Raw genomic sequence first — 14277 nt, forward strand, 5'->3', positions numbered from 1 at the left:
TGTGCTCCTGTTCTCTTCCCTTTTGATCACTGCTACACACTTAGGCCAGAGCTTCCCTTGGGCAATGGAAAAGCACTGCAGCAGCTCCTGTGCAAGAACCCACTCATCGCAACACTGCATTTGGAAAATGCAGCTGCCAAACCCCAGGCACAGCGCAGCAACCCTCTCCAACAGAAGAGACACTTCTCAAGAGCCACTCAGCTCCTAACACGTTCAGTCAACCTGAACACAACGAGAACCACTTCTCTAAGATTTGCATACTGTTCTGGAAGACACAGTGGAAATACTTCAGGTGTTCAGGCCGTTTCTCTCTTGGTGAAGAAGGAAATAGACAAAGTTATTTTGTTTGTTTTAATTGATCACTGGTTAAATTGTAATACATTTCAAAGCAAAATATTCTGTTCAAGGACATTGTACTAAACATTAAATCTACTTTTAAACAAGGCTTAATTTGACTATTTTACCTTATATACATACAGGTATAAGTTTCATTTCACTAGTAGCAAAATTACACAGTACATTGCATTTCCTGAAAGATGGCAAAACCAGGAACTGAGTGTCTGTTCTGTCCTTCCACACACTCCAAATCAGAAAAAAACACAGGTATTGAAAGTACAATCACAACTACAGGTAGATACAACAAGGACCTCAGAGCAAGCCAAGACCTTATGAGAGATGACAATCACTTCTAGAAATCTACATTGCAAATATACAGTACATTCCACTAGAGTTTTAGGAGTTCCCACGATGCCTCTTAATCCCCTTTTGGTAATAAAAGCTTCTATGACAACACCTATCCTTCATAAAAAGTACTGAATTCATATTTTTGGAGCATATATTGGAAGCTTAATGCAGTCTAAGCTGCAGTCCACAATAAGCTCACCCAAAGAGAGAGTAAGAAAGCATTGCAAGATTCATCAAGTTCAGAACCAGAGCTCAGCTCCTCATTATTGAGCTTCTGGGTGCGAGAGCTGCTCTGCACCAGGGACAGACTCAAAGGGTGGGAAATGATATGTTCCTTTTACAGCTTTCGCAGGTCAATCACCTGCAAGTTCTTGACAGAAAATATCAACTGAGTCATACAAGATTAATTTGAACTTATTTACAAAGCAGCCGTTACATTGCAATTGTTAGACAATTAAGGACACAGCTAAGAAGCAACAAGGTTTCCACATTTATGTTATTCCTGAAAACACTTCTGTGAGCAGCAGTGAGTGCAGAGGCCAGCAAGTATGCAAACACACTGCCACTGCTGGGAAAACTGCAGCCTGGCCTCGGGAAGTGGAATGGTGCACAGAACTCAGCAGCCCCAAAGGCCTGATGAGATTTCTGTCATGCTCAAACTCCTTTGCTTTGGTTTGTGCAAAAAATTGACCTTGTGCATACAGCTTTCACAAACTAACTGTTGCTCTGTGCTTGGCAAGACAAAATGGGATGAATTGTCCAGAACTACCAAGAACATGGAGGTAAACGAGGCATTTTTCATGAGCACTAATTACCTTCACAAGTACAACACCAAGGACTCTGCCACTGTTCCAAGAAAATGTACTTCATCAGAAAATGTACTTCACTTTTGGAGGTTTTCTGTTCTGTACTTGCTGAAGAAGCTACCACTGATTAGCAAAATAGCAGAACTTGACCCAACTAACAATGCTGAGGATCTTTTCCTTCCAGGCTTTATGTCTAACTAACCACGAACACTCTTTGCTGCTTCTAAGGAACTCCGACAGCACAAGGAAACACCAAAAAGGCAAGCCTGAGGTTGAAGACACCAACTGATTTCCTCCAGTTAAAATACATCACTTGCTTCTATTAGGCAGACTCCAGCCACACACTCTTAACACCAATTCTCCTTCATAGATCTCTGTTTTAAAAGTTATTTTGCTGGACTCCAGATCCAACAGCAATGTAACACAAGTAATTTGTAATTAAAAAAAAACTAGTGGAAATCTGCCCGAACATTTTTAAAATCTGCTTTATATAAACTTTGCAGGGGCTTGGGGGGAAGCTAAGGATTTGGTACTCCAACTTGTTACAGTCAGTCAGCAGTCTTCTAAAAGGGATGGAAAGGAGGCTGCAAACTAGGTTCTCTCTACTAGTCTACACCTACTCTGTTGCAGAGGTAGGTAGCAATATGTCAGTGGAGAGAGAATTAGAAAACAATATTTCAGAATTTCAGATGTACTTTAGAGCCCTGGTGTTTTTCTCTACTCTTCCTTCAATCTATTTTGTGCTGTTTTCTTTTTCTTGCACTAACCATCTCAGCATACTTAGTTTTGTAAAGTGAGCCCTGGTAGGCTGCAAACAATATATGACATTAGTCAGGTGTTGTTACCAGACAGAGAAACAACCAACACAGGGCAGCAGGCACCATGACTTGCTGCAAGAGTCAAGGAGATGCTTCATAAGAGAACCTCAAGTGCCTCAAGCATATCCTTGGAGCACATGCATGTGTGCAGAGTATCAACGTGCAGGTAACACCTGGTGACCTCACCTTCAAGCTTCACAGGCAGCAGAAGCAGATACAAAGTTCAGCTTTCAGGTTGTGGCTTCAACACTTCAAAACTTAACTGTGCAATGAACAATTAACATGAATGGAAAATAAAGATTTTAAGCAAAGAGAGAATCCAGCTAAATCTCTGATTAATCATTTTTTTCTGAAGCCTGCTCTATAAAAGCTTTTCAATTTGTGGACACTAAGAATACAACTACAGTGAAATATGTGTGTTCTCATTTGAGTGCACTCCTAGCTCATACAGCAGACAGACAATTAAAGACCAAGTACAAATCATAAGGTTGAAAACCCCTAATTCCCAGATTGTCTACCATTCTTTATTACTGTTTTAAGATGAATTCATAGAACTGCTGGACTTTTTTCTTCCAAATTACCATCTCCTACAAAAGCAACATTAATACTCAATAATATTTATATGAAATATACTTTAACTTCCCTCTTCCCAGGTTCTTGTACTTAATATATATGCCTTACACTAAGAAACACCTTAGGTGGTCCTCATGCTGCTTTGTGTTGCACAGAAAACAAAACTTCCATTTATTATGTTCATATTCACCACTTGAACTTTTTTTAATTTCCAAATTACAGTTTGCTTACAGAATCTTAATGAAATCCCCACTGTTTGCACATTCTTGTATGTAACACAGAGAAATGGCACAATTACAAAAAATAAAACCAAAATCGAAACATCCCATCCAAAATAGTTTCATTGTCAAGATTTATCAGTTTCCCAAACCAAGCTTCTCCCAGATTCTTAGCAGCAAAATTGAATTATGTAGAAAGGAGCAGGGCAGATAAATCAGCCAGTTCCCCCACAGAACTAGAGCTGACTAAGCCATAAAATAAGCTGAGCAGCTCTGTCAACCTGACTGAAGTTTCAGTAACTATGTAATGGCTCTTGGAAGAATCCATAGCCAAACTTCTTGAATTTCCGTAATTTTTAAAAGAGAGAGCTAATTTCAAGAGATCTTCAGTTCCAGGTAAAATACTTGCACTCATGTTTTCCCTGCTAACTTAAAATCACATCTAAGGTTCTTCTCTGATGTTCCAAGAAAATTTTGCAAGCAAGAGTAGAGAAATTTTAAAAAGCGTAATGTAGACATCATCCAGAAAATGCTACCAAATACAAAAAGCAGAGGAAGATATTTTCCTCCCAACTTTCATGTTTTAATTTTTAAACACATATTTCAAGAAAAGAGCAATTAAAAATGTTTGCCTTAAAATTAAGTTGCCTATACATGCTGAATGAACATGGGTTTTTAAAGCAGTCCTTCCTTATTCTAAGCAGCCCCCTTAGAAATGCTCTATCTCTCAATTGTATATAGCACTACAGTCAAAGTCATTATATATCTGTGTTTGTCTTTTGAAACCTATTCCTAGATAACATTTGCCCTAGAACTGTAAAAAGGTCTCCCACAAACCTATCCTACCAGCAGAAGCCTTTAATTTCCATGGTTGCAGAACACATACACAAGGAATTAATGAAGTATCTGAAGGAAAAAAGATTAACTCTTACTTTAAGTCAGACAGCAAGTTACATACATCTATAAAGAAATCTACTGAGATTTAAGACTGCTTCAAAGCAGTAACTGAAATACAACAGCAGCTATGAATAATATATAACCTTCCTGATTCATAACTGATCTTAGCTTCACCTTAAAAAAAAAATCACAGCAGCTTAATATATATGCAAATATATACAAACAAAACCTTTGATCAGAGGTTAATAAGTAACTGTGTTATATCAGAGTTAGAGACTAGACATTTCAAGTGTTCAGCAGTCTCTAACCCACCAGCTCTTGGGCTGGTGCAGCAGTGGAAAATCTCATCCAATGCACCTTTCAGGTGGCATTAGAATCTCATGTTTCCTGTTCAGATGTTGCTCAGCTGAACAGTTACCTCTGCTAATAATACGGCTTCCCTCTCAGTTAAGCATGCAAAACGTATAAAAAGGCAAGTGATCAAAATATCCCCTTGAATGCCCAACTGTCCAGTTTCAGGAGACTGCTGCTGAAGATTTAATAGCTAATTTTCAACATTTTCAAACTTGATATGAAAACTGCATTTTGTTATTACACAGAGTATAACAGTCATTGGTTGTTTTCATCATCCACCCCAGCACTAGTGAAAAAGTGCCTTCTGAACAGGGAATGAGAAAACATGGTAAGTTTTGTTACCAAGCTGTGTCTCTACTCACCTTGCACTAAGAAGTGCATGGAAATAGGTGAGCAGAAAATCAACAGTATACCAAGACACACCATGTTTTCACATGCACTGATGCCATGGGTATCTCAAAAATACACAAGTTCAAACATGCAACAAAATGTTTGTTAAAGCACTTTAAATGCTCACCGGATGATAATGAGTGATTTAATACTCAGACAAATCAAAGTACAGTAAAAGGTTTGTGTTCACGCTTCAAGTTTCAGAGTAAAATTATTTCTGTCAGAGTATTTGAAGTGCAATGAAAGGAACATTCCACTGAATTCAGAAACAAAAGACACCATTTAAAGAACTAGGAAAATAAGCACAGGTCAGACTACTGCAATAAATAAACAAAACAGCAGGAACATGCAGACCTCAGAGTCAAAATTTCTTTTTAGATTCATGATATATTAAAAAAAAAGAAAAAAAAAAGTGAAAAGAAAAAAAAAATCAAGAACAACCCTGTCTGACTTTCTCACATGTGCTGTCTTTTTGGCTAAACAACTGTTACTCTATTGTAAAGAACACAGATATTACCAGAAAACATTATTTACAGAATGATTATCAGATTGATTATATAAAATACAGAAAAAAATATACACCCTTAGGTTTGAGATAAGCCAAGCAAATTCACTGCTGCTAACTAAAGCACTTTGAAGAAGGCAACAGGCACCAAATATCAAAATTGAATCACAAAACTACTCAAAGTAACAGACAAATTTGGGACAGTAGAGGTACAGCAAAGATCATTTAAGTTGGAATGATTTATAACTAATACTAGCCTATCACATATTACTTAGCTTCATTCAAATTCTATTTTTCTTATACAAAACTGAAGAGAAACCTTTACTCCCTGTGATTTCTTCAGCAGACTGTGATTTCTTCAGCAGCTTTTTTCTTAATGCATCTATGTAATGCTTTGTACTCTACATCTTACAAAATACATCCCCACATTTAAGTGCATAACTAGAAACTGTGCTGAAATTGTGGAAAAGCGCTTCATAAATCTCAGGCGCAATAAAGTCATAACAATGATCAGCTCCAGTTCCTGGAAGCAGTTCTGTGAAAGGTGAAGTTTCAGAAAAGGGACTTTGATCCCTGGTTTTCAAACTCTGACCATGCATCATTCAATTCCATGAAGATCATTTTGGCATATTGCTCGTAGGGTTGTCCTGTGGCCTGGAAACAAAGAGAATGCACCATAAGCATAAAAGCATTAGAAATTAGGTCTTTAAAAAAGATCCCATCCCTTTTATATTTGCTGTCTTATTCAGCAGCTACAGACTGCTCTGTGAATATAATTTTACAGAGAACTCTCTCCAACCTTATCCAAAGCTTGCCATGAGTATTTTTTAAATGAATCCAAATCCTTGGTTTCCTTATGTTACTTTCAAGCTCTCAGTTCAATTCATAAGTAATTAAAATGTAGCTAAAAACAATTTTCAAAGCTGTTCTTTTCATAAATAGTTTCACATACTATTATTTTCTTATAAAATTAAGTCATTTTTGGAATTGCTTCCTGAAAGATCTTGCAGTAGTCTACAGGGATAAAATCTGCATCCTCTTTAAGACAACTTCTTTTGAATGAAATTCCCTGGAGAAAAATCTGTTGCTGGTTGTGAATGGCACTAAGACTCAGCATGACTGGCATAGCTCTTCCTGTGTGTTTGCTTCCATACTCAAGGATACTCCTGATTCCCTGCCCATTTCACAGCTGCCCTGACTCTGGGCCAACACAATCCAACCCTTGCGGTTAATAAACATCCAGTCCCAAAAGATGGTTCTCTCCAATAAAAAAGAGAAGCCCCAGAGCCCCTTCCAGTATTCTTCCCCTTCTCCTGCTGCTTAGCTTTTGGCACCTGCAGTACTTTATCAACACGTAACAGGTAAGTGGTAAAATAAAAGAACAAGGAAGACAAATATGCCTTAAACAGAGATGTGTTCTGACACTGATGCATTAAGGGCCTTACAGATAACACCTAAAAAACCACCACAAAGGTGGAAGAAGTCACATACCCAAAAACTCTGAAGGAGAGGGGGAACCAAAAAACCAAAAACTGTCATGTTTGTTATTGACACAAGACAACATAGGATTTAGACTTGCTCACTAAACCACCAGAGAATGCAAACCTGAAAATTCAAACCAGGTATATCCAGTGCTTCTCTTTCTATCTAATACAAGAGCTCAGAACAAGAAGCTACCTTGATACATTGGGATGCATTAAGTATTTTTAAAAAGACAGATGCAATGTAATACTCATTACATATTTTTCATTTGATAACTTGTTTATTCTACTAAGTTTTCTTTTTTTAGTAAAAATGGTTTAGTAAATGGTTTAGTAAATGGTTCAGCAGGTTTTTCCTACCAGTCTTGCTGTGGCAGCCTCTGAGTCTCCATAGATGGAATCTGTTTCATTTCTGTGAGCTGGTACTTCAAGTTCTAAAAGACTTGAAGTACCAGCTCACAGAAATGAAACAGATTCCACTAATCAGCATTAAATCTGCCATCTGTCAGTCAGAACCCTCTGGTGCTCAATACAGCCCTCACTGGATCTTTCGTTTGTTAACTGTTGAATTCTGTGCTGTGTCAGGACAACAAGAATAATCCTGTACTACCTGAGTGCAGTAGGACACCACATTCAGAAGACAATGGAAGCACAGTGAAGAACATCCAGGGTGCTGATTGTGAAGCAATGCATTTGCCAGTAACCTGTATGGTACGGTAAAAGCAGTTTGTATTCCTCCTATAATAAAGAAGATCAGAGGAAAACACTCACCTTATCAGGATGAACCACAAGCACTGCTTTCCTGTAGTACTTCTTTACTTGTTCAGGAGTTACTAAATCTGCCATGCTGACTGGTTTCCACTTATTTTCCCCTTCCCAAAGCACTGTATGTAGAGTGGATATTAATGCTCTGATGTTTCTCTCCTTTCCTTCAATCCATTCAAGAATCTGGGAAAATCAGAATACATAGAACTGAATGCAGCACTGTAAGTATTCTCAGCCTCTAGAGACATAATCTTCACTCTCTGCAATACCATATAATCATGATTCAAGTGCAGTTGTCCTACTGCACTCACTCCCCAAATTCAACTGCCTTAGCCACTCAGAAAGGGATACTTTACATCTATCACTGGAGAATAGCTCATTGTTACTAGTTTACTGCAGAAATTCAGTCATTGCAAGAGAAATGGTTAAAAACATCTGTTACAATTAGGTATTATATTAATCTTATCCCTGTCAGGGCCCACAGACAAATTATTATTTGATTTGTACAAAAGCGTAAATATATTTTAAAACTTCCATTGTACAAGCTTTGTACAAAAGATAGTGTCTAGAAATAATTCACATTTACTTAAGCAACCTGCAGAAGTGCACAGACAAAAGTCCTCTTTGAGATGTCCCCAAAGTCAACTGAAGTAATGTTGCTCAGACTTTAACAGAAATATTCAAGCCATAACATAGGGATACAGTGTTATCACCAGTGAGAATGGTAACTAAATATCTGTACTTATTTCCATTTGTGTGATTTCTGTTAAAATGTACCCATGCACTCTCTCTTCAGAAAGGACACTTTGTGAAAACAAATTTCAGAATTCCTTCAAAGCAGATTTACAAACTTTTCTGAAGCACCATGAAGACTAAAAATCTGGAAGTGTACTAAGATGTGAAGTTATCAATGACTAACGCGTCAAAAAAATGTGAATAACAAGGAACATATTCCAGACTAGTTATACATTCTGTCTCTGGAACTGCACCTTCTAGTAATTTCTTAGGACAGCAGCAGCACTTGTTAATCAGAAAATGAAGGTACATGATCAACCTGAAGACACCAATAATTTTTAAAGCATATTTTTGTATTATCAGCTACATCCATATTTTCTAAACCATGAGCCCTTAGTTTCTCTGTTGGTCATTGTATCCTTCTGCTCTGTTATCAGCAGTTCTAAGCATAAGATCAGATCTTCACTTCAATTAAAATCACTGTTAAACAAACCTTGAGTTTCAAGGGGTCCATATCTTTAGACATCTCTTGTTTTCTCATCTCAGCAATTGTCTTTGGTCCCTTTCTATCAGATTTTGCTGAAAATCCTTGATTAGATAAGAGATCCTCAAAGTCATTTTCTGAAACTTTTGGCTTTTGACCTATGAAAAGAGAAAAAACATTAAAATGAGAAATTTCACTGGGAATACATTAACAGGGGAAATATATTGCCCTTAGATACACCTGGATGGCACTTATCACTGCCATGATAAATATCCTTCAGTGACACCAAAAGCCACAAAACTAAGAAGGATAAAAATAAAAGGGATCTCTAACAAACTTTCAGTCCAGCAGAGCAGACAACCTAACATGGTAACCTCTGACTAATACTTGTATGTCATCTTTTTTAGAAAAATGGAGTAGATCTGAGGGAGCACACATCTATCTACAATTTTGGAAATTACTCCATTTTTCCATTGTAACTTAGTTTCATATGCTATGCAGCAGTTTTTCAAGTAACCGTATACTCAACAGTATCATTGAAAGCACGTAGTCAACACCTAAGCATGTTGAAACTTATCCAGAATAATTAACTGATAAAATACCAACGTGAATATTCATTACATAACCAACAAATTTCAGAGAACTCTGAAGAGGCCTCTGGATGCTGTCTAGTCCAATCCCCACTTCTCAAAGCAGAGACAACCAGGTACATTTGTTAGGCCCTTGTCCAGCTGAAGTCCATCTGTTTTTAAGGGAGAGTAATTACAACAACCTGTTTCAGCATTTCATCATGCCAATTGATTTTTTGCCTTGTTCTACAGACTTTCCTGTGCTACAACCTACACTCACTGCCTCTGCATCCTGACACCTTTTTCCAGATATGGACCAACAGAATTATTCCAACTTTAAAAAGTACCTGCTGTTCACTTATACGTCAGTTTAAGGGAAGAACAATCCTAATATCAACACACCAGAAAATAAAATTTTCCAAGAAAGTTCATACAGAAGAGGCCAAGCCTAACCCTATAACTCCAGGTTTGCCTACTCAGTTGGAACACGTTAAAGGACTGTATGATTCCACCTGGTCTGGTCCCCATGTCTCTTTCAAACACAAGAATTTTCAGTAATTTTACCTTGTCTTTCTCAAGACAAGCTACTCTTCTTCAGCTAGGAAAAACAGTGTATCCCTTTATCTTTGTATCACAAACACACTAACATGAAGCAACATTATCAACCATCTCTCCCCAGATGGATCAAATTTACCTTTCTAAACTCACTGATACTAAACCAGTTCCATGTAGGTGAGTAATTATAGCCTTGAGACTTTATGTCCAAACTCATGTATACCTTTGCTATCATCAGCTTGTCTGTTATGTACTGGGATAGGTTTGGAAAGGCAGGATACCAGATTTGGCCAGTGTTTTTCTGTTTTCTACCAGACACAACTTAAATGTAAAGAAAAATATGAAGGTAGAAGAGCTTCTGCAGGTAACAGCACACCCAACTAACTTCACATGGGACATTATAAGTAATACACATTCAAAAAACTTACCAAAGCTTGGGGCTCTGACTCCTCTTTCTTCTCGTCCCCCAATAACACTGAAGTTTACTGTGTAGTTGGGCTTAGCTGCTGTGCTGGACTTAGTCTGGGACTGCCATGAAGTAGTTTGTGGTTTGGAGGATTTCTGCCACTGATTTCCTAGCTTCTGAGATGAAGCAGTCTTCTGACTAAATCCACTACCCAAGAGTCCACCAGTGGATGAACCTAACAAAAAAAATACTCACTTAGTTGTTCAGTTAAGTACCTGTCACCTGTTTAATACAAGTAACTTTATATAGCATTCATATTTAAGCAGCTTGCACTCTCATAAATTTTCTTTCAGAACAGTGTCTTGTAAGCAGAAGCCAAAAAACTCCTATGAAAAATACAACAGAATGTGGTATTCCAGTTGTATTCCAAAACTGAAATCCAGTTCTTGTGATGCCTTGAAAATTCATTTCAAGCCTGGGAACATTAACTAGGACAGTGACATCTGGCTACTGCTTAATGCAGTCATTTTTCCTATTGAAAGCTAACTGAAAGAGTAATGAATTGACCCAAATCCTGCTAAAATTAGTTTGATTTCTTTCATCTGATTCAGTGTGGGCTATACCTACATCTTCAAGGCAAGAATAAATTGACTTTTTTTGCTGTCACATTATCTGTGCATTCAATTATCTGTGTTAACCTGAATTATTAAACTAGAAAATTTTTAACATTTTTTACTGCAAAGCAGCCTCATTGGTTCTGCTTCAACACCAGAATTTTGCAGTGCTTATGCCCAAGCAACATCAAGAAGTCAAACACTGCATGCTGCCTGGTGTTTCTACAAGAATTCCACTCAATTCAATACACAGTGCTAACTGCCAAGGCAACAGGGTAAAACCTCCATGAGCTCCATGAGCTCCATGAGCTAAGGGAAAAGCAGGTTTGCTCAATTCAGCGACACTAGGCTGTTCTGAATCATTCCGTGTACTCTGGGCAGCTGGTCACATTTGTTATGGCAGTGTGGGTTCTGAAATGCGAGGACTGCAGCTCATTTGTGAGTGCTACAGGACTAAATTCCCAAGTTTCAGGCCAATAAAACACCTGGGAACAAAAGTTATTCTGCAATGTTTCTTATCTTCCAGAACTCCTTGTGCCCTTCACTGCAAACTGAATGCAAGCATTTATAGTATTTTTGGTACTGGTTTCCAATGTATGGCCCTTGATTTGTGCTTATCTCGTAAACATGGTAGATGTGAGTAGCAGAGCTATGAAAGTCTACTGAATTCAAAGGAAAGTATTGAATTAACTGCTACTTTGGAACTAAAAATACTTAACTAATTCAATCCTGCTTTCATTTGAAATCCTTCAAGAACAGTATTAATCAATGCTAGGTAAGAAACCTCATGTTCGGTTACTGAATCAGCAACTCCTGGCTTCTCTTACCATCTCAACTCTATTCTCAAGCATTAGTTACTTTTACTGTTCTTATATCACAGCTGTAGTTATCTTCTGAAATACTATTCTGGATGTTTAAAAATATCTGGAAGATTCAATCTTTTCTTGTTACTCACCAGCTCTCAGCAAATACCTCAAGCTAGATGTTGACAATTAAAAAGAAACACTTCCCTTTATACGCTGTCAAAACCATTTATAGGTACAAGAAGCAAATCAAACAGTAGAGGCCCTAAAAAATATAGTCTATCAAAAGTAAGATCTTACCTGGAAGACCAGATCCCAGATTGGCAAGATCAGCAAAAGGATCAAAGTTCTGAGCTTTCGCCTGGCTAAAAGACAAACCTGAAGACACACTGCACTGGCTTCCAGTGGTAAAAGCTTGGCCTGTGTAATAAGAAGACACATCACATACCTAGTCTGTTTGGAAATTGAGAGAAAGAATAAAAATAGTATCTACACAAAACCTCATGCAAACTTCCCCAATATTCTACTTCACAACATCTTTTCCCATTACAAGAATCACCATTACTACAGAGAATTGAAACACTTTAATTCCTGTGTCTTGAAATTTAATCTGAAAAACTACACAAGTATCTTACTAAAGGAGCATTTAAGCAGCAAAGCAAAAATGCATGAAAACATGATCAGCAGTTTCAGGTGATTAAACTGACCCAGTCTGGAGTATTCCTCTAATGGAAAAATTGAATTTCAAAATACCTTCACAAACAGGCTTCAGCTGTGGTGATGCTACACTGCTGGTTGTTGAGGAATCTGCCCAAGAATCCCACCCACTTAAGAGATCTGGGTGGCTTGTAGATGATGATATTTTAGGTGGCTCTGGTGTCAAATTGCCTGCAGAAGAAAAAAGAAATGTTTTCATGTTTAAGAAAACCATAATAGTAGCATATATATTTGCCAATACCAACAGAATGTGTATCACATTGTCAGCTACACAGATTGCTTAAATCTCTTGGTAACAATCTTAAACAGGACTCAGAAGGGTTGTACCACTGGAATTCCTCCATTTCTATTTTAAAACATCCCACATATTGCATAGATAAGGTATTTTCATGCACAGGCAATGCTATGAATTTAACAGCTTAGGTCTCCTGACCAAAAGGACTAGTTCAGGTACAGATCTAAGGCATGCTGCTGCTCCTGACAACACAGCTGGTAAGCAGAAAGCAGCAGTGCTCCATGAATGGTGCTCTTTATCACTCAGCAGTCTGGGTGTTACACAGGTGAATCCAGGTCACTTCAAAATGCAGGTTTACCTAACTCAGGCTGCTTGTGACAAAGGGGCCTCTTGGCCAACTAATACACTCTTTGAGGTGTAACACACAAATGAATGCACACAATTGAAGAGCAGGATACAGGAAGAGTGATTTTTTTCTGGGAAGAGGTTAAGAATCTCTAGCTGCATGGATAAAAACCACTTTTCTATACACCATGACATCTAAATGAAATTGTAGTATTTAAAAGCATGCAAGGGTGCTGCCACCAACTCCTGGAAAATGTCATATCCCATTTAAAGGTATTATAACTGCCATCCCTGACACTTCCGAATTATTCCCCCCTTACACACTCACACAAACTATGAGGTGAGCCATCCTCAGAATGAGAAATGCTATGTACAGAACACTCAAAACTGCATGCCAGCTTAGAGCATTCTCCTTGAGCAGAGCTTGTGGAGACTCATAGTGAGGCAGGACAGCTTTTGAATGTAACTAATGCTATAACAACTGTCAGTGTGACAGGGAAAGGGGATATTTCAGTAAAGCATATTTAGTGGTGGTCTAAGACATTTCACAAACATAGGGTCAACCTTACAAAAGCAGTAACATTCTGAGGCTTTGAAAGTCTCAACTATTACATCACAGCCTTTCACTTGTCTCAGCATCTCAGCTTTACATTCTAAATATTAGTATCAAATCCTCTTAATTAAGGAAATAATTAGAAGCAAATGAAATACCCTTACAGTACCTCAGTCTACTAATATAATTTATAATTAGATCTTATAGCTGCAAAGTGAGCACATCAAATACTGTGCAACAAATATCTGCCAAAAGCCTGTATCACAGCAGTTCTCTCTGCTGCACGTGAGGGAAAACATCAGAATAAAACACAAGTAGGTACCCACCATTTCCAGCCCTTTCTCCACACCCAAGCTTCATCTCCCTGCCTCTGAAACCATGGAAGAAACAATACATATTGGTCTCAATACTCAGGACCCCAGCTATCTGCTAAACCACAGTGTCGCTGGCTACAAATCAGCACCTGTTCATCAGCTTAGAACTTTGTTGTATGATATTCCACACCCAAAAGTTAAGCGGGCCTTCAATTACTACTAATATTGATTTTTAGGCTAGAAATTATTTTGTTCTACAGTCTCTGCTATTAAAGGTCTTTTTACAGGAGCATAATAAAATTAACACTATCATATTAAATTAACTACTATGAAAACAAATTGAGAGAAACAAGAACAAATTAAATTACAGATGAATGCATTTGAAGGATTGAGAACATACTATGGGAATGAGCTGTTTTATAACAGTTGGCTTAAGAGAAGTCAAGTTCATTGCCT

At 37.8% G+C, this 14277-nt stretch overlaps 1 protein-coding gene across 1 annotated transcript in view; it reads right to left on the bottom strand.

Annotated features, from left to right (window-relative positions):
- Nucleotides 1-337: 337 nt before the first annotated feature.
- The window catches only part of GAK (cyclin G associated kinase), a 67112-nt gene continuing 53172 nt past the window's right edge, over nucleotides 338-14277 (bottom strand). The window contains exons 23-28 of the mRNA XM_066568886.1: nucleotides 12411-12545; nucleotides 11958-12077; nucleotides 10263-10475; nucleotides 8720-8868; nucleotides 7498-7674; nucleotides 338-5899 (exon numbers count right to left, since the gene is read on the bottom strand). Of these exons, the coding sequence (XP_066424983.1) occupies nucleotides 5798-5899; nucleotides 7498-7674; nucleotides 8720-8868; nucleotides 10263-10475; nucleotides 11958-12077; nucleotides 12411-12545 (896 nt within the window). The 3' untranslated portion in view covers nucleotides 338-5797. The remainder of the gene's footprint in view (nucleotides 5900-7497; nucleotides 7675-8719; nucleotides 8869-10262; nucleotides 10476-11957; nucleotides 12078-12410; nucleotides 12546-14277) is intronic.

This window comes from Molothrus aeneus, chromosome Z, assembly GCF_037042795.1.
Source record: "Molothrus aeneus isolate 106 chromosome Z, BPBGC_Maene_1.0, whole genome shotgun sequence".
NCBI classification, from domain to species: domain Eukaryota; kingdom Metazoa; phylum Chordata; class Aves; order Passeriformes; family Icteridae; genus Molothrus; species Molothrus aeneus.